General features: G+C 29.5%; 3 protein-coding genes across 3 annotated transcripts; 1 reads left to right on the top strand and 2 right to left on the bottom strand.

Moving 5' to 3' along the window:
• Nucleotides 1-826: 826 nt before the first annotated feature.
• On the top strand, nt 827-3,807 carry LOC124826943 (acyl carrier protein 1, chloroplastic-like). The gene is made up of 4 exons (XM_047299916.2): nt 827-1,122; nt 1,877-1,987; nt 3,133-3,255; nt 3,419-3,807. The coding sequence occupies exons 1-4, from the start codon at nt 1,051-1,053 to the stop codon at nt 3,545-3,547; spliced, it is 435 nt and encodes a 144-aa protein (XP_047155872.1). The 5' UTR covers nt 827-1,050; the 3' UTR covers nt 3,548-3,807.
• A 2,529-nt stretch (nt 3,808-6,336) lies between these two features.
• On the bottom strand, nt 6,337-8,633 carry LOC124826942 (protein CANDIDATE G PROTEIN-COUPLED RECEPTOR 2-like). Its single transcript, XM_047299915.2, has 6 exons — nt 8,157-8,633; nt 7,376-7,567; nt 7,122-7,284; nt 6,940-7,042; nt 6,753-6,834; nt 6,337-6,612 (listed from the first exon to the last, which is right to left on the bottom strand). Exons 1-6 carry the CDS (start codon nt 8,421-8,423, stop codon nt 6,535-6,537), a joined length of 885 nt encoding a protein of 294 aa, XP_047155871.1. The 5' UTR covers nt 8,424-8,633; the 3' UTR covers nt 6,337-6,534.
• A 1,378-nt stretch (nt 8,634-10,011) lies between these two features.
• On the bottom strand, nt 10,012-16,646 carry LOC124826941 (sodium/hydrogen exchanger 2-like). The gene is made up of 16 exons (XM_047299914.2): nt 16,307-16,646; nt 16,079-16,228; nt 15,389-15,717; nt 14,661-14,779; nt 13,792-13,889; nt 13,624-13,683; nt 13,500-13,546; nt 13,225-13,419; nt 13,038-13,084; nt 12,071-12,137; nt 11,882-11,982; nt 11,693-11,794; nt 11,298-11,436; nt 11,149-11,211; nt 10,904-10,987; nt 10,012-10,595 (listed from the first exon to the last, which is right to left on the bottom strand). Exons 3-16 carry the CDS (start codon nt 15,560-15,562, stop codon nt 10,263-10,265), a joined length of 1,629 nt encoding a protein of 542 aa, XP_047155870.1. The 5' UTR covers nt 15,563-15,717; nt 16,079-16,228; nt 16,307-16,646; the 3' UTR covers nt 10,012-10,262.
• Between the last annotated feature and the right edge of the window lie 2,529 nt (nt 16,647-19,175).

Consider the following 19,175-nt stretch of genomic DNA (forward strand, 5'->3'; position numbering starts at 1 on the left):
TCACATAAAAGATACTTAAATATATTATATTATATTAAAATGTTAATTTAATTAAATAATTATTAAAATTTAAATAGAAAATAAATTTAAAATTTCTTAATCGGATATAGAGAACGTATGAATCGGATATGGGTATCCGAGAAGTTTTCAAAATTTTGTTTTTTATTTAATTTTAATAATTATTTAATTTAATTTAATAATTTAATATAATTTAACATATTTAAATATATTAAATGTGATTTTAAATATTATTATTATTTTTATTATTATTATTTTTAGTAATTTTAATAAAACTATTATAAAAATATATATTATATTTTAAATAAAAAACTATCCAATAAATAAGTTTTTAAAAATTTTGTTTTATTTAAAATTTAATAACTCTTTAATTTATTGTAATATTTTAATATAATTTAATATATTTGAATATATTAAAGCAAATATTATATTATTGTTATTGTTATTTTATTTTTTATTTTTATCATTATTACTTTTATTTTGTTATTTGATTTTTATATATTTAATATAACTATTATTATGATATAAATCATATTTTAATAATTATTAAAATATAAAATTATATTAAATAATATTTAAATTTTAAATTAAATTAGATTATTATTAAAATGGTGCAGAGGAACTTTAATAAGAAAGAGAAAAAAATAAAAATGTATTTATTAAAGTGTCTTTAATAAGAGAGAGAAGAAAATAAAAATATATTTATTAAAAAATAAAATTTTTTGAAAAGTTGGAGGTGCATATGTCAGAAGGTTAAAAATGGAATTTTTGGAGGTGCAGGATGAGATGTTGGAGGTGTAGGATGAAACACTCCTCAAATAAGAGACGACGACTATTTCAGTCTTAAGCTCAGTCCGATTTGGAAGGTGGGAGAGAGAGAGAGAGAGAGTCAAGAATCGAAAACAGAACCGAAGGCAGCGCAAGGAGAGGCTATTTATTACTTCCTTGACACTCTCTTTACTTCACTATTCACACTCTTCGCCACCTTCTCAACAGTCTTTCGATTCTTTTTGCCTATTCGCACCAAGCTCCATGGCGACCAACACGTTCAATGGAGGATCACTCTCCGCACGCTCTCTCTGTCTTCAGTTCAATCAGAATTTGGTATCGTTTTCGATTTTCGTTTGATCTTCCCACGCGCTTTGAAGCTTTTCATTATAACGGTTATTCTGCGTTTTGCTTTACTCTTCTTTTTTCTAATGATTGTTCGCACTGTGAGATCCTCGGATTCTCTGTTTATTTGTTTCTTTTTCGTTACTGTTACGTGGAAATTTTTTTTTGAATTGTGTATTCCACTTCTGCTGCAGACTTTCCTTGATGATCTTTCGTTGATTGATATTTTTTTATTATTTGTCTTTATTTTGTCAAATATTTTGCATTTGATGATACGGCGATAATAACTACTAAGCGAGTACGTATTTGCGCAGATATTTGTTTGTGTAAATTCTGGTTGATTTCATAATTGATCTTTTGTGTTGTTTGTCGTGTGGAAAACTGTTACACATGAAATTATCATCTATTGAACGATAAAACTTGATAGCATTTGTTATGTTTTAAGAGCATGGATTGTAACGTTGTATTCTATGGTCATCTTAACTCTACCTGCAAAGCTGTATCATATCTCCTTCTCCAGTTTTGTTAGTGAAGATTTAAACTGAAGCTGGAAATCTTAGATCAGAATATATAAAATGCTTTACATATTATTTTCCTGCATTGCACGTCTGAACAACTTCAACGATTTTCTGTAATAGTTCATATAATTTCTCCATTGTTTATAAAAGCAGAGTGGTGTCTTGTTCTTGTCTCGTTCTTTTGTATTCGTTCTTTAATGAAGTTTCTTTGAATGCTTATTGAACAGGCATTTAATTCAGTTCCTAGCCCAAGGTTTGGCTCAATTTCAATCTACGGGAGGAGGAATGTTTCTTTTAGCTCGCAGCCGCGCTCAGTTTGCCTCAGAGTTTCCTGTGCTGTATGTTACTACTAGTGAAGTGCTTCAGCCCTCTTTGAGAAATTTTACTTTGCTTGCATGGACATTAAATCAGTAGATCTCGAGCTGCTTCAAACCGTAGTTAGTAGTAATTTAAATGGATTTCACCTCATAAGTCATACGGTTTGAATTCAGAGAATTTGTGCTGGAAAATATGAAATGTTATATCTATGGAAAATTAAAAAATAAACATAAAGCTGAAATGATACACATTTTAGGATTTTTCTCACGTAAAAGAGAGGGAGTAGACAATCGAAGTAAACTCTAAAAGTGGTTTGATCAACTGAATTTAAGCGCATAATTGTTGAAACAAACTTAACTGCAGAACAGTTTGGATGAGTTGAACAGCTCTGAATTGTTCTAAACTGCTTTTTAACTGTTCAAACTATTTGAACTATTCTCTCGGAACATCTTATTTTAAAATATACATTTCAATCTCATAAGCTACAATTCACTTTACACAGTTGGGTTTGGGGACAATTGTTCATTTTTTTTTCTTTCAAGAGTTTTGTTTAATAATGTAGTTTAGTTCGGTATTAGTTTCGCTATGTTCAATTTTTTTAGCTGTTCTAGAAAATGAAGGATAAAGCACAGTTATAACTTGTAAGTTATAGCTTTTGATTTTAGTTTAAGATTAAACTACATTGTTTTGTATGATTATAATTTTATAAATGAATTTATCTAGCGAAACTAAAGTGCGCACAACCTTTGCATATTGCTGATTTTGTACAAATTTATCTGTGAAATTTGTTTTGGCCTTTCTATTTAACAATATTCTAATTCTTCAATGTTGTGTTTTATAGAATTTCAAGAAGCTTAGAGGCATTTCTATGCTGACAATTTGGCACTAGTCTAACTATATCTAGATGGTTCAGTATTTCACATGGGCGGGAGTATGACTATGCATAACTGTTTAATTATTCAATGCACGCTTCAATAACGTGGGTTGTGTAGATAGAAATGACTGAATATCTTGAAATATAAGAAAATTCCAGAATTCCTTTTTTACTGAATAATAATACTTTTTTGTCTCTTCCATATGCTAAATAAATTTTCATGTGTGTGCTTGGGGAGCGGGGAGGGAGTATTCAATGCTTTCATGCTTATATGTTGAATTCAATACGCAGGCTAAACAGGAGACAGTACAAAAGGTGTGCAAAATAGTAAAGAACCAGCTGGCTCTACCAGATGACTCTACAGTCACTGGAGAGTCAACATTCGCGGCTCTTGGAGCTGATTCACTTGACACTGTAAGTAACATCTTGCCATAACTGCTTCCATTCAATGCTCCTTGGATTTATTTTAGCAAATTTGGAGAGTCCAAGTCCCACCCACATTTGTATAGTATATAAAGATGAAAGACCCATTAACCTTAGATTGTTGTGATTTACTTATCCGTGACATGCTCCTTAGGTTGAGATCGTGATGGGGCTTGAGGAGGAATTTGGTATCAGTGTAGAAGAAGATAGTGCACAGAGCATCTCAACAGTTCAGGATGCTGCAGATCTTATCGAGGAGATAATCAGTAAACAGAATCCTTAAGAGTAAACATGTACCAGATGAAAAACATCTCTGGTAGGCATTCATAATTTTCCATGTAGTATGGGGTAGTTGATTAAGTATTTTATCTGCATATTCTACTGTTGCCTTGTTTAGGTTTGAAAAAAATAAAAATTGCGGGGGGAAATTGTGTGAAGGTTGTGGTTTTTACATTTCACGATTCCGGTGGGCGGTATGCCTTTGTAATAATTACGATATAGCTGTCGTAGTTTTGCTTAAAATTTTATCTTTGATTTTTTATACGTTGTATCCTTCGTAAATAATTTTTAATAGCTACTTTAAGGTTTGCGAAAGAAGCTGGAGAAGAGGTACAAGTAGAATCCATCTATATTTTACCGTAACCATAGATTTTGCTCCTTTTAAAAATTTGTGACCTTGGTATTGGAATTCGAATTAGAAAAGGGAAACTTTCACCCACGATACATGCCAGCTGCATACAAATTTTATTCTACACCAAATTTTTTTACTATTATTTGATACTATTCCTCGCTGTTATTCATTCTCTCTTTCTTTTAAAAATATACAAAAATTAATTTTTGTTAAAGATCATTTTATCTTTGTAAAAATTGTTAAAAGATAATAATGTGATGTCAAATAACTTTTTCCCTTTTTTTAAGTAAGAAATGTTAATTTTTGTTATAGTTTGAATTCATGGAGCAGTTAATAGTGTGCTCAGCAGGGTGTAAAGGAGATATTAATTTTGTGTTTGATAGGAGAAAAAAAGAAAAAAATGTTTATGGCTCACGATATTTTTTATTGTATTTGTATTCTTTTTTTATCTTTTTTCGTTTTATTAAATCAAGAAAATTACAGAAGTTTTATTTTTTATTTTTGTTTAGAACTTATTTCTATTCTATTATAGAACTTTACATTGAATTTCATTTTTTATTTTTATTTTTTTACATATCTATTTTTTATTTTGAAAAGGTTGAAGTTTATAAATGGATATTAATTTAAATGAAAATAATAATTTCATTTTACTATTTCAATTGTATTCCCTTGATTTATTTTATTTTTTTTCGTTAGTACATGTTAGCAATAATTATCTGATACAACTCATATTTTATAGTCTATTTCGTGGGGAGTTTAAAAAATATTCATATCAAATATTTAAATAATGTATGTTACATATTACTTTAAAAGGGAAGCGTTTTGGATATTCTTAACTGAGATTATTTTGACTAATATCATCCAAAATTTATTATAACGCTAAAAAAAGTAAAAAAAAGTTATTAAAATAAGATTGACTACCACCCAAACAACAATAACCTTGTTCATATCAATTAAATCATTTTACAAAAAGTTATAACCTTTTCTAGATAAACTGAAATACCCTCCATCAATATAAACTAAAAATTTTCACCGATTATAATTTTAAGTTATTTAAATATTAATTAATACTAAAATTATTTTTATATTAGGTAATAATTTAATATATTCTATTGAGATAATAAAATTAAAATTTAAGCAATTTAAATTGTTCTATTTATAATCAAACATTTACAAAATTATATATAGTTAATTTAAAATGTATTTAAGTATTGAGAGTACAAGTGTGAGTTTAAGTTGTAATTGAATAGAGAAGAGAAAGTTAAGCACCTTATAAGGAAGAAGATTATAAATTCATTGCCTTAAGGTTTTGAATTGTAAGTGACTCGAATTTCATTAGTAGTGAGATCTCGTTGGTGTTGTGTTTTTCTACTAATTTTGTCAAAAGATTCATGATTAAGTTTGTTTAAAATTATGAAATTCTCTTACTACACAAGTGTCGTTTGAAGGAGTGTAACAATGTAGAAAGAACTCACACTTGAAGAGAATATTGTTCGGAATCTAAGTGAGTCAAAGTTTCATATTGATTACAGAAAGTTAAATATACATTATAAGATAAAAGTTCATACACTCATTGTTTAAGGTTTTAGGTTGAAAGTAATCTCTTATATAAGTTTGACTCGAATGTATTGAAATTTTATTGGTGTTGTGTTTATCCTTTGATCTCCTCAAAAGATCTATGATTAAGTTTGCTTAAAATTATGAAATTTTTTTACTACACAACTAGTTAAAATTTTATTAATATAATTTTGAGTAAATTGTATCAAAGTTTATACATCAAACAAATATAATATAGGTGATTGAAGTACTCATAATTAATGCTTCTACTTGAAAGAAAATGTATAAATATGAAAATAACTTATCCTTAAGATATTATTAAAAATCTAAATGTGAGTTTAAGTTAGATATTAAGTGAATCCATTATAAAGTAAAAGATATATAAATACATTTTCTTAAGTTTTTAATCAAAAGTCCTATCATTCTCAAAGTTCTATTTAAATCTCATTAATGTTAAAGATTTCATTAATGTTATATCTTTCCAATAATCTTCTCAAAATACCCATAATTTTGCTTAAGAAATTTTCTAACTATACATGCGGTTAAAATCAGATTAATAGAAATTTGACTAAATGTACGTAAAATTCCAATTTTAATATGGTCATCTTATAAAATCAAACCTCGATATTAGATTTCTCATAACAGCCAACTCAAGTCTCTCGTGTGATAAGCTTTCGTTTGGGATCATGCCCGTCGATTAACCATTAATAATCAGGATGGGGCAATCTTCAAACTTCTTACCTCCTTTCCCAATATTTAAACCAAACAATTTATTTATGTAACAAGAATGCAATAAATGACTATTTTTCGCATTGTGTAAAGGCTTGAAGCGTAATGATTGTTCATTATTATTTTTTCCGAAATTAATTAATTGAACAAACAGATAACATAAATTCAATATTAAATCACGAATAGAACATTCTGATATATCATTAACCTGAGGTTACTAACACTTCTTTTAAAAAATTATCTACTAAAGCGATTTACTGAAATATTTACTTCATTTACAAATTTCGTGAACGGATGCCCTGGTAATTATTACATCGAGGCCTTATTAATCTAAACATATAGCAACTACCACATCAGTTCCAATCTGATTCGAAGAAACCAGCATCTTTCATTTCAGAGTAGTACACGTTTTCCAAACGCAAATCGTCCTCCTGTAACAATCACAATAACAACAAACAGTTTGATAAATAAAAGAAGGAAGATTCCTAACTCCTAACTCCTAACTGCAAACAATACCAATGTTTGAACTGTAAAAATTGAACTCCAGGCATTAAGTTAAGGACACTATGACCTGAAAAAAGTCAGCCAGGAAGGTTATATACAGAAGGGGAAGATAAGCGGCATGGTAACACACAATCGTGAAATGATATAACCTGAGAGAAAAAGTAAAAAACAAATCTTTAGAGAAAGAAGCCAAAAGAAAAAAAATTCAAAAGAATCTCTTTCTAGTAAGCTACAGAATAATACTAGAATCTAACCAGAAACCAAAAGAAGCACCGTTTCCAGTAATGCCACAAGCAAATAGTGCAATTGCATTCAAGATGAACATGATAATAACATACTTGTAGTATGCAGGCCTCGCTGCAAAATGACGAATATAAATTATGCTATCATAAAACTAATTAAAGGCATAATATAACAATCCAGACAACTAACTTACCAGGTAACCTTTCTCTCCACCTAGAATGATAAACAAACAATATGAAACCGTAAACAAGGGTAAGCAACAGCTTGTGAATGACCCACAAGTTCCACTTCAAGTGAGGAGTAGGGTAACCACTGTTGATGAAAATTGGAATCCCGAATGCAAACAGATATATAGCCTAAAAAGGAAAAGGTGAAACTGTAACAGTTAATACAGTAAAACCCATATAAGGACTAGCAGCAAGATTGCAGAAAAAAACACAGAATTACCTTCAACAAGATATCAAAACCAACAATAATCCCAGATATACCAAAAGTTCGAGTTAACGCTTCTAAGCCACTGGTACTATTTCCTTGAAACAAAAACGCAAGCAAACTCACTTCAAGAAACAACATTCCAGAAGTAGTAAAGAGGGACAACAAGTTCCACGCAAACTCTTTCCCAGGAGAGCACTCCCATGTCTGCATCAATCAAAGAATTAAACATTCACCATCGCCAGCAGATCACAAAACTAACACCATTTACAACAAATAAGGTTTAGTTAATAATAATAATAGCAATATTCAATTCCAATAATTAACATCTTTAGAGTTACTAACATGTTTATCCTACTAAGTCTGTGATTGAGTAGACATTTGCAAATTGATTTTGTAAAACTGATTTTGGTTCAAACTGATGTTAAGTGATATGATTTATGTTTAGATGTTTTTATTTTTAAGCGATATGATATAAAAGTAATGCAAAAAACTATTTAAAATTGCTTAATCTCGAAATCAATTTTGTGCCAAGAATCGATTCATTCTTCAAGCTGAAGCTGAAACCAAACACGCGAACATTCATTTAAAATCTAACTAACTATTATTTTAAACTAGCTTTGAATACTCTAAACCATCCAACAAAAGTCCAAACATGCACACCAAATTCACAAGCTGTAAGCAATTCGAGGTAAAAAACTACACAAGTTGAAACATTTGGAAAATAAACTGTAAATTTACTTTATTTATTTATTTTTTGCTGGATTAAAGAAATTGCGGGAAAACATAAGTTGACCTGGGAAAAGCACCACACGAGATTGAGGATACTGACAAGCCAGAGAGAAGCGTAATAGGATATAATGATGTAAGAACGACCATTTGAGAGTTTGAGGAAGCTTTGTCTAGCTTGCAGTGCTAAGTACAAGACGAAGAGAAAGGAAGCGATGATCAAAACCGCATTGTGCAAAAACCCATGGCACTCAAACACCCAATTGTGGATTCCTTCAATTACCACTGAATTTGGCCCTTGTTTTTGGAGTGTCAGCAACGATTGGTCTACCATATCTCCCAAAACTCCCTTTGTTTCTGAACAAAGAAAAACCCTAAACCTAATTTTGAGAATTGAAAGGAAAGAGAGGATTTTGGAATAGAAGAGTGGGAGGCGATTTGAGAAACAGTAACAGTATGGCAAGAATTGTGATTCCGACTGATACAAACAATACCTACAGATGATCCATTTTCTGCTATTGTCTATCCCCGCTTTGCTTCATCTCTGGATTTTATCCCCTATTTATTTATTTACCCTATCAAACTACAAATTATTTACTTCCATTAGTGTTAATATTATTATTACTAGTGTAAACAGTGTTTGTTTTTTACTATACCAAAAATTCATTAAAGCATAGAATGATTTTTAATTATTAAAGTAAGAATATTAATAAGATAAGAAATTTAATCATCTAACTCTAAACTTAAATATCACTCTCATCCTATACTAGATCAATTGAAATATTTTCATGCATAATTAAAATGATTATAATGAATAAAAGAAATACACAAAAAGAAACTAATATATCAAAAATAATTATTTAACAAATTTATAAAATTAAATATATAACACAGATAAAACAATTATAAGTCATATAATTGCTATATATATATATATATATATATATATATATATATATATATTTATTTATTTTGTGTTAGGATCATTATTTTATTATTCAAAAATATCAAAAGTTAATATAAAATTATAAATAAGAACATAAATGTCATGATTTTTTTAAAATATTTTGATGAAAAAATACTACTATTTTCAAAGTAATTTATAATAGTGTTATGGTTCTCGTTTATAGAAATACAATACAAATCTCGATCTTTTTCTTTTCATCGTATCAAAAGAGAAATAAAAACAAAATCTAAGATACTCTATTTAGAAGATGACAAACTCATGAGTAATTTTATCACTTTCATTATTGTCAATAACAAATCCACGTAGGCTTTCTTATTTTATTTTCAACATGAATTGAGGAATGATTAATATGTGATTGTAGGTAATTTTGATTTTATATGAAAAACATTTTAACCGTTACCTAAACCGGTTTTCTAACCATAGCTGTAGCAATCTCGTGTACATCATCAAAAGGTTTGCAACTTATTCGGGTGAAAAGAAAGGAGAGTAATCCCAGCAGAAAAGAACAAAACACACTGGAGTTATAGTAAAAACGTTGTCTAATGAGTATTGTACCTACATAGATTTCTGTAACTCTAAAGTTTCAAGAAAAACACTCGGCTAAAGAACAAGTAATGCAATTGCCACTTGAAAGATTTTGCCTGTCACACCTCCATTATCCTGTTCAGGATTCTTACAGATATATTAGAATAAAAATAAATAAATTTCTTTATAAATTAAAATTAAATTATAACAAAATAATGTCAAATTTCTATCTCTTAATTTGTTGTCCATAAGTTAATTTTAATTTATAAAAAAAATACTTTTTGGAAAAATCTAAACCTTATTTTGCTATAATAATGTGAGCAATCCTTCATGTCAAATTATGTGAAAGGTTTGTTGGTAATCAGGTGCACTAAAAATTAATCTTTCTAAGGCAGAAGCTGCCAACAAGAAAAAACAAAAAACCAATAAATAAAACTTGAAAAATATTTAGCTTTAGCTATTCAAATTTTAAATACAATGATAATTGTCAAAGAAATCTAATAATAAAATATTACACTTTACGAAGGACGTTGAGATGAGTTGAGATGACATATGCTCTCACTTCTCACTACCCAAAAAGCTGACAAAATCTCAGTACGGGATTCTTATACAAGCATTGCTTGACCTCCACAAAAATTTACTGTTTTACAATACAAATTACATATTTCTTGGCCTTTTTCCTCAACGCCATTGATGACCATTACGTTCAGATGGAGAGCCAGGTTCTACAGGAACAAAACCCCTTCCACCGAAAACAGGACGCATGAATGCATCATCGAACTTACGCCACAAACGATGAACAGTGTGTGTTGGAGTTCTAAGCAATGCGCGGATGCTGCTTGGACGATGGATTGGATCAATATCGACTTCAGAGTCTTGGGCACTCCCAAGAAGTGGGACAGTGGCTGATTTTGGAGTAGATGCATCTGTTGCTATCACGATGTTTATTTCTTTGTGATTTGGAGTATGAGGTAGTAAAAGCCTTATGAGTGGCTTAGTCATCAAACCAAACACCTGAGAATGGTAATTACGAAGTGTCAGCACCATCTTAAAAAAAAAACTTATATAATATTTAACCATGTCAAATTTGATTAATTTGAGCATCACAAGGTGAAGGTACAGTTAGTAATGCAAACTGGTAAAGCAGGGCAAGTGGAAGAATCATTCTTTTATTATCATAGACAGCAAGTCAAATGGCTAATCTAATGGAATGAATAGAAGTGACATAGAAGTGATATAGGAAAGACAAAAAAGCCTCTGTAATAAAAATAAACCAATGACACTGCCTCTGCATGTCAGCAACTACAAAACATTTATCTTACCACCGTGCTGAAAAGTACAACAGTGATGGTGCTAGTGATCATGACTGCATTGCTTCGCAGTGAAGTATGCCCCGACATGGTGAACTGCATTTGTAAAGAGCATCAGATTTTAAAGCATCAGTTTATAAGATCCTATCTTCTGTGACCACTGTTCTTTCCTCACTTTCCATTGGCAGAATCAGTGGTCAATAATTCATTTTTCCAAAAGACAAAACAAAACCACTAATAAGCATTGTTGCTCCTACCTGATTATATGCAAGTGCCATTGAAACAGCTCCCCTCATAAGACCAGCCCACCAAATAATCACCTAAAAACAAGGAGAAACTTGTCAACAAAACTTAGTAGCACAATAAATCTGGGAAAGAGCACTCATTGACAGAAATTTAGCCATACTTGCTGTCTGAAGCTAATTTTCTCATTCGGTGATTTTTTAGCCAAGTTGGATAGAAAGGATAAGGGGAAAACAAAGGCTGCTCTTCCAACAAGAACTAGGCCCAACAATACTGAACTAGCTGCAATAGATGTTCCAGGACTGCAGAAAGAACCAAGTATAGCAAATTAATTGTTTTTCTAATATAATACAAGGAAGTATTGAGAAGATTGATGAATGCAGAATAAAAATTCACTAAAGAAAAATAAAAGCTAAAAGCACAACAGAAGCATCAAGTAATACAAGGACCGTTTCAGTAGAGAAGCAGACCATTTGTGTACATGAAAGAATGCCATTCAGCAATTTTTCATGAGCGCAAATTGGTGAATAGATTATTATTAATGGGTCTAAAGAATACCTATCACTGACGAATTTCCATTTTTCAATGTCCAAGGCATCCATACCCACATAAAGGAAGATAAAGATCTCAGCAACAAATGACAAGGTTGCAAAAGAATGCCTGCAAGGGTTACATGAAAAATATGTTTAGGAATGCGTAAACTTGAACAGTGTATATAACATGAAGAAATATGTTTAGAAGACATACTTGGTAGTGATTCTTGAACTCTCGGTCACATTATGCCAGGTATAATGAGACATAACAATCCCACAAAAGAATACAGTGAGGATGCCACTTAGATAGCATAACTGCAGAAGATGTAGATACATCAGCATCATATTAATGACAAATGTTGACCGTATCCACAAAATGTTACTAAAATTCTTTAAAACTTACTTCAGCTAGCATGTAGGATAGGTACGCCATTAACATCATAAGAGCAACCTCACGATCTGTAGAGTGCCTGAAATTAAGGAGAAATGTGTTCAACATCAATAAAGAATTGTTTCAAACCATCCTGTGCCATGTATCATAGTTACCAAATAAAGGGTCTAAAACCTTAGTACTCAAGATAGAAAGAACAAGCTAACAGATGCACAAAGACTGAGGATACCAAGTTACTAAAAGTCAACTGAACTAATGTGACTTTTTTTCCTAAAAAAAAAAAAGACAATTTAAAATTCAGGGATGCACTAAGTTTTATAACTCATTGTAGAAACCAATGTCTAACAAGTCTCACATTTTTATTGATTTTTATTTTATTTAGGTTAAATATGTTTTTAGTCTTTGAAGTTTGATAAGAAATTGGAATTCACCCATTTTTGAAACTTTGATGTATTTTGGTCTCCAAACCTTACCCAATTAGGTTAAATTTTTTTGACATGTCATGCAAGTATTTGAGTTGTTTATATCGATTGACACATTCTCACTTTAATGTCAACTGGGAAATGCGATTGACAAGTAAAAAAATTTAATATAATTAGGTTAAAAGGACTATATATATATTCATTTTTAAAGTTTTAGGACCAAAATACATCAAAGTTTTCACACGGAAACAAATTCAAATTTCACGTTAAAGTTTAGGAAGTAGAAACATATTTAATCCATTTTATTTCAATGGTATGAAATAACTTATGGTGAACAACACAACATTTAGAATAAAAAAACTCAAATGAACCTGTTAACGTACATGGTTGACAAACAATACAAAAGATTTAGATTGGATGAAGTGAGAAATTTATTAATTATCATAGAATTGTATCTTTATTTCACCAATAGTTAACTGCATATACAATAAACAATGTAATACCAAAACAGTTACTCGTGAACAGACAATGGAAATGGGAAAATGTCAAGAAAATACCTTCCAATGTACAGCTTTTTGATAATATAAGCACTGAGTAGACCTGTCTACAAGGTGATGAACAGACATTAGACCATAGCGACAACTCCATATAAATATTTATGTGCATGCTCGATTTTGACATACATTTTGTCTATGATTCAATATGATGCATGCATGAGAGAATTAGAGGGAGAAAAACATTTACCAACACTCCAAGCATTGTGCTTGCGACAAATAAATACAAGAAATTGCCCAAAAAGTGCAAAGCTATTGAAGGGTCTATGTGGTTGAGGTCAAAGCTTTGGATTGCATTGAAAAGCACCACTGATGTAGCATCATTCACAACACCCTCCCCAAATACAAGACTGTACAGCAAAGGTGTCTCGTCCTGATTTAGCACCTGCATAATCATTCATAAGTTCAGTAACTATAATGATACCATAGTTGTAAGTAAAATGTAAAGAATATATTGCTTCAAACCTGCAATGTGCAAACAGAATCCGTCGCAGCAAATATTGCACCAATTGCTGAAAATTATCATAAATTAGTACGTCAAAAACCAAATGAGAGATTGCCAAGTAGATGATATTGACAAGTAAAATACCTAGGTAATCCCCTAATTCCAGTGGACCAATATCCAACTTCTCAAAAATTTGTGACGCACCTGAAATAATCCCTCAAATTTAGTCAAATAACTAGGCAAATTTATTTTCTAACTGCATCAAATCTTAAATAACAACCTAACAAGTACAAGTAAAGCGATAATGCATACCCAAAGTTATGACTGCACAAGATATTAATGTACCAATAGCACCAAATAATATGATGGTCATGAAGTTAACAAAAAACTGCTTCTTTTTCACCTGAAACCTGAAATGAATTACACAGAACCAAATCATAAGAAAAAAATAACTGCAATGTATCATACACGTGAAGTCAAAAGTTAAGAATAAAACATGGATTTCAGGACTAAGGACAGGGGTTTTAGGAGGGGAAAATAATATGATTCAGGAGTTTTTAATATGGCATTAATACATTTTATGATCGTATCATGGATACATAAACTGATCCTTTTAACTACATAGTCGTGAAAGCAATCATCACATACAAAACCACCAATAGTATCTACAAGAAAAGGTCAAGAAAAGTAGAACTTGTTCAAGTCATATAATTTTCAAATAATTGAAGTAATGAATGAAATAGGGAACTTAAACTTGGGACTCGAGTTCTATGTCACTCGTGTAAGTACAAGTGCGCAAGCAAGTCAACTGAGTGCTAGTATCCGGTATATTTCAAACAGCCAGACTCTAGACATTGAATGAGCTCCTAAAGTTATCCACCATCATATAACTCTACTTGTGACTAGCTTTTAATTCTGCAGAAAAATTTTATATCCCTCTCCCCTCCCCAACAAACACCAAACGTGCATTAATCATCAACAAGTATACCGTGTATCTGTGAAAATCAAACAAATTACTTCCAGATTATCACATTGGGAAGTTTGGATGTCTGCAAGGAAATTTTAACTTGTAAAGGGGCAAAATAAAGCAACTTCCCTTTTTCTTTAATAACAGAATGATAAATGAGTCATGCATCAATTACTAGCTAGATAAGATAAAGGTGCTGAAGACGAAAAATTACCCAGCATTGAATATTATAGGCGGCAGAAGGTATATGAAGAAAAGATCTTCACTGAAAACAAGAATATGTGAGCTTTTACCACCACTAAACAGCAAAATGACTACGCCAGTGGAAATACCCTGAGAAAAATAATATGAAATTTAATCATTGTCCAATAAAAACAAGAAAAAGAAAAGCTGCACGAACCATTGTTCAAACTAAGCCTCAAAACACGCATACCATTGCCTCCTAAAGGATGGAAAAATATTTGGAGGAGTTGGACTATTAAGGTTAAATTAAAAAAAGTGATCCTTACACTTTGACACTATTTTCCAGTTAAGTTTCCGCATAAAAGAATCCTACATATTGATCCCTAAAAGAATTTCTTTTGCAAATTATTCCCTAGCATTTGTTAACAATATAAAGGTGTTAAAATATTTTCCCTACAGGAACCAAAGAGAAAAAAACTTAGATGTATGAACCATTCTCACTTTGGAACCGAATCAAATTGTAAATATTTTTCATAAGCAGACAAAAGCAAAAATATACAGCGAGTAAATCTATTTTTCTTGTAACATTCTCAAACAACAAAGACCAATTTGTAAACATGTTTAAACGTAGAGGCCGAAATATAGAATTTTCCACAAACGGACTAAGAGAAAAATCAATTTTAGCAGTAAGACTAAAAAATTTAACCCATACTTTTAAATATCGTGGGGCAAATAAGCTCAAGGACGGTGCATACTTACAATCAAAAGGGCAGTGATAGACTCATTCATCCACCGATTCTCCTCAAGAAGATGACCAATGACAATACAAGCACAAAGAAGAGCCACAAATAAGTTCATGGAGACAACGGAGGAATGGTCCGAAGTGGATACCATTTGCAACTTTGAAACAACAGAACTGATTTCAAAGACCATTTTGTCCACCCTCCACGATAAATAATTGCACAAGCAGATTTTACAGAATTCAGATTCCTGCTGATTCGCCAAGTTCAAGCCCAATTTACAATGCAAATCTATTTCTCCGAGGTTCCCATTTTAAGATCTTCACGATCTCGCCATGGAAAAAATCACTGCAATACAGCAACAAACACGCTTTTAAGATTTTCCAAGACAATGAAAAGAAGAAAAATAAAATAAAACATCACCTAACATGATTCTATTCCAGAAGCAAACACTAAAAAAGCAAAAGGAAAACAAAAATATTGGGCAAAAATTCATGTAACGAAACTAATTATCAATCCCAAGAGAGACAGATAAAAAAGATTTGCAAGACTGAATTAAAGTACACAATTCAGAAAAGAATCTAAAACATGCAGTAATCATTGTCCCGTTTTTCCTTCAGCGGTCTTCAACGAAGATGAAACCCAGCCATGACAAACAAGAAAAAAACAATTTCACGTGTCAGCGAAGTAAACAAGAGCAATTGCTGACCAGAACTCACGATCGCAGCATTGCGGAGAGGGCACGATTTGGTTAGTGTTGCGGAAACCCGGCTAATTCAACTTCCAAAGAACTCGAACAGAGAAAGCCACAAACTAATCTCGTGTTCGAATTCTGGCGTAACTGAGACACGTTTCGGCGCTGAGATAGGGGATCAAGTTAGAAAAGAAGGAAAACTAAAAATTGAAAAAAAGAACAAAGAATAAGGAATATACGTACAGAAGAAGTAGGAGATTGTAAGCGAAGTCGCCTGGGAGAATCAAAAAGGAAATTTTTTTCTTCTGGTATTGAAACCAAAGCGTGCGAAAAGTGGAATTACGAAGGCTCTAGAAATTAGACAGAGAAAGAGGAAAGCGTGTGGACAGACAAGGAGACAGGGACAAGAAAGAAAGAAAAAAAGAAGAGAAGAGAGAAAGAATATGAGATTGATCTATAATTTGTTAACGTGTGGATGGCAAGTAGGAGATTGCTCCGTCGGAGCTGTAGCAGTTGACGCTACGAGTATCAATCAGATTTGGGATTTATAATCATGTGACGATGTTCTTGTATTCTGGTGTGTCAAACTTTCTTCCAGGAGCATTAATTAATACTATAAACTCAATCCCTGATGCACTCTATTCCCCCTTTTATCATAATTTTGATAAGATTATCATATAATATCTAAAAACTTATAATCATTTAGTATATATAAAATATTTATTTAAATACGGCTTCTTGAGATAATTTCTCTGAAATACCTTCTTGCAATACAATAATTCAAATTTTCCACTTTTTTTAAATAACTTATATTCAATATAAAACATGTCAATAATTTGTTGATTCTAACAAACTTGAAAGAAAACTAAACTCGGGTGATGATAATATTACAAAATATATTTAAAAATATTTTTATTAATTGATAGTGTAAATTTTTTAACTTAGAAATATGTATGATTGTATCTTTTTAATTATGAAACTCGTTTTTTATTTGTGTAAATATATATCATTTTATATAGCTCACATTTATAATGGACAGATATTTTAAAATATTTGAAAGTATATTATTTTAAAATTTCAAAGTATTTTCAAAATATATAATTATATTTTAAATTTATAGTTATCTATTAATAATTCTTGAAGTGATTAAATTAATAGTATTTATAAAAATCTCAGTATCATTAAGAAAATAACAACAAACATAAATTAGTTTGAGTAAAAATAATTCAAATCCAGTCTCTTAATTAAAATGGAATTAATTTTAATAAATAAGTTTTAAAAAGTATAAAAAAGATTAATAAAAAAGATAAAATATTTAAAAAAAGATATTAAATATCACAATAATAAAGAAAAAATAAAGAAAATGGCAAAAGATAAGAAGGGTAAAAATAACACAAAATATAAGAAAAGAGGAAAAATCACATAAAAGATGATGGAGAAGTCAAGATTAAACTCCTCAAAGGATTCATAAATCATTGTTTTCTTGAGTCTCTTTACATATAAATTAGGATTAATTTTTATTTATCTTTTTACTGTAATTTTATTTTATTTTTTTATAATGTAATCTTTACCGATTATCTTTTAAATAAATTTAATATCTTTTATACTTGGTTACTATAAAGATTTAAAAATATCTTATAATATTTCAAAAAAATTGGCAATTATCATTTTTTTTATACTACGAAATAATATAATTACTTAAAAATATCAAATAAAATATCTAAAAGTATATTTTTTCAAATTATTTTCTATCATAAATAATATTAAATTATCAAAGTCTTTTAATGAAAAAAGATAGAGAAAAGTGTAAGATTTAATTTTTGTTATTCGTTTCTCTTGCTACTTTAGTCAAATTCAATTTGACTATATTTTTTTACTTTCTAATGTTTTTCTTATCTTTTATCATGTAATGTTTTTTATTAAATTTTGGTGGTTTTGATTATTTTTTATTATTGACTTTATATTTAAGAGTCGTGAAGATTTACTCAGTTTATTTTCACGTTTTTATGAGCTTATATTCAAAAACACATTTATACAATAATAGAAATATTTTTATATTCAAATATTAATAAATCTAATTCAAATATTTTTAACACATTTATACACATTCATATTTTGTATAATTTTTAAATATATTTTGTTTGATATATTATGTTTATATTATTAATTATTGACACACGTAAATTTAAATTGTATTATTTATTAAAATTAGATAACTATTGTTAAATTTTATAAAATAGAAGTTATAATTTCAAAATCTTTGTATATGTTTTTGATAATATGAAAATTAGTTTTATAAATAAAAATATAATATTACGTAGTTGAGTTAAAATTATATTTATAATTTCCATAATTTGTCAAATATATAACTTAAACGCCCCTTTTCAGCCAACTAGATGTGACTGTAAGTAAAACTAACATAATTCAATGAAAAGACCTTTTCAATATTTTTAGTTTATTGTCTTATATAGTATTTTATCATTTTTATTTATTTTATTATATGTTATTATTTCTCTATCTCATAGTTGTAATGATGGTTGATGTAAAAAAATTTAATCTCTTATTCGAACAGACATGATATTTAATATAAAAATAAGAAAAGGACATGAAGAGAGATAAGATACAAAATTTCAATCTCTAGAATTAGTTATGAGGTTTTCTATAAAAAATAAGATAATAGTTTTTGTATAAATTGAATCAAAAGTTATCCCATAAAGTAGTATATAAGAAAATCATATAAGTTTTTAAATCTTTAAAAATTATATTTAAATTAAATTTAACTTATAGGGATTTTCGCGTACATATGTCCTACCTGAGCTGGGCATTAAATTATTAGTCTCCCCCAACTCTAAATCTGTGCACATTTTTAATAGAATTATTCTATAATTAGTCTAAAATTATTCTATAATCAATAATAATAATCATAAACATCAACATGGACCAATCACAGAATAACACATAGATAATATTAAAATATTGTCAAAGTATCATTTTCCTTTTTAAGAATAACTGTGATGCGGATACAACAAAACGACAAATTATGTTCATTTGACAAAATTAAATAATAATATTTTAATTATAATTATATTATTTTTTAATTTAAAATCATAAT

The sequence above is a fragment of the Vigna umbellata genome, chromosome 8 (genome assembly GCF_029865625.1).
Source record: "Vigna umbellata cultivar VRB3 chromosome 8, Vumbellata_1.0, whole genome shotgun sequence".
NCBI lineage: Eukaryota > Viridiplantae > Streptophyta > Magnoliopsida > Fabales > Fabaceae > Vigna > Vigna umbellata.

Excerpts from the sequence above, each read along its gene's own strand:
- LOC124826943 (XM_047299916.2), top strand. The coding sequence starts at position 1,051 with ATGGCGACCAACACGTTCAATGGAGGATCACTCTCCGCACGCTCTCTC. Across the intron at positions 1,988-3,132 it reads GCCTCAGAGTTTCCTGTGCT|GCTAAACAGGAGACAGTACA; the intron begins GTATGTTACTAC and ends TTCAATACGCAG. Across the intron at positions 3,256-3,418 it reads GAGCTGATTCACTTGACACT|GTTGAGATCGTGATGGGGCT; the intron begins GTAAGTAACATC and ends CATGCTCCTTAG.
- LOC124826942 (XM_047299915.2), bottom strand. The coding sequence starts at position 8,423 with ATGGTAGACCAATCGTTGCTGACACTCCAAAAACAAGGGCCAAATTCA. Across the intron at positions 6,835-6,939 it reads GGTGCTTCTTTTGGTTTCTG|GTTATATCATTTCACGATTG; the intron begins GTTAGATTCTAG and ends TTTTTCTCTCAG. Across the intron at positions 6,613-6,752 it reads TCCTGGCTGACTTTTTTCAG|GAGGACGATTTGCGTTTGGA; the intron begins GTCATAGTGTCC and ends TGATTGTTACAG.
- LOC124826941 (XM_047299914.2), bottom strand. The coding sequence starts at position 15,562 with ATGGTCTTTGAAATCAGTTCTGTTGTTTCAAAGTTGCAAATGGTATCC. Across the intron at positions 14,780-15,388 it reads CTATCACTGCCCTTTTGATT|GGTATTTCCACTGGCGTAGT; the intron begins GTAAGTATGCAC and ends TATTTTTCTCAG. Across the intron at positions 11,983-12,070 it reads TATCCTACATGCTAGCTGAA|TTATGCTATCTAAGTGGCAT; the intron begins GTAAGTTTTAAA and ends CATCTTCTGCAG.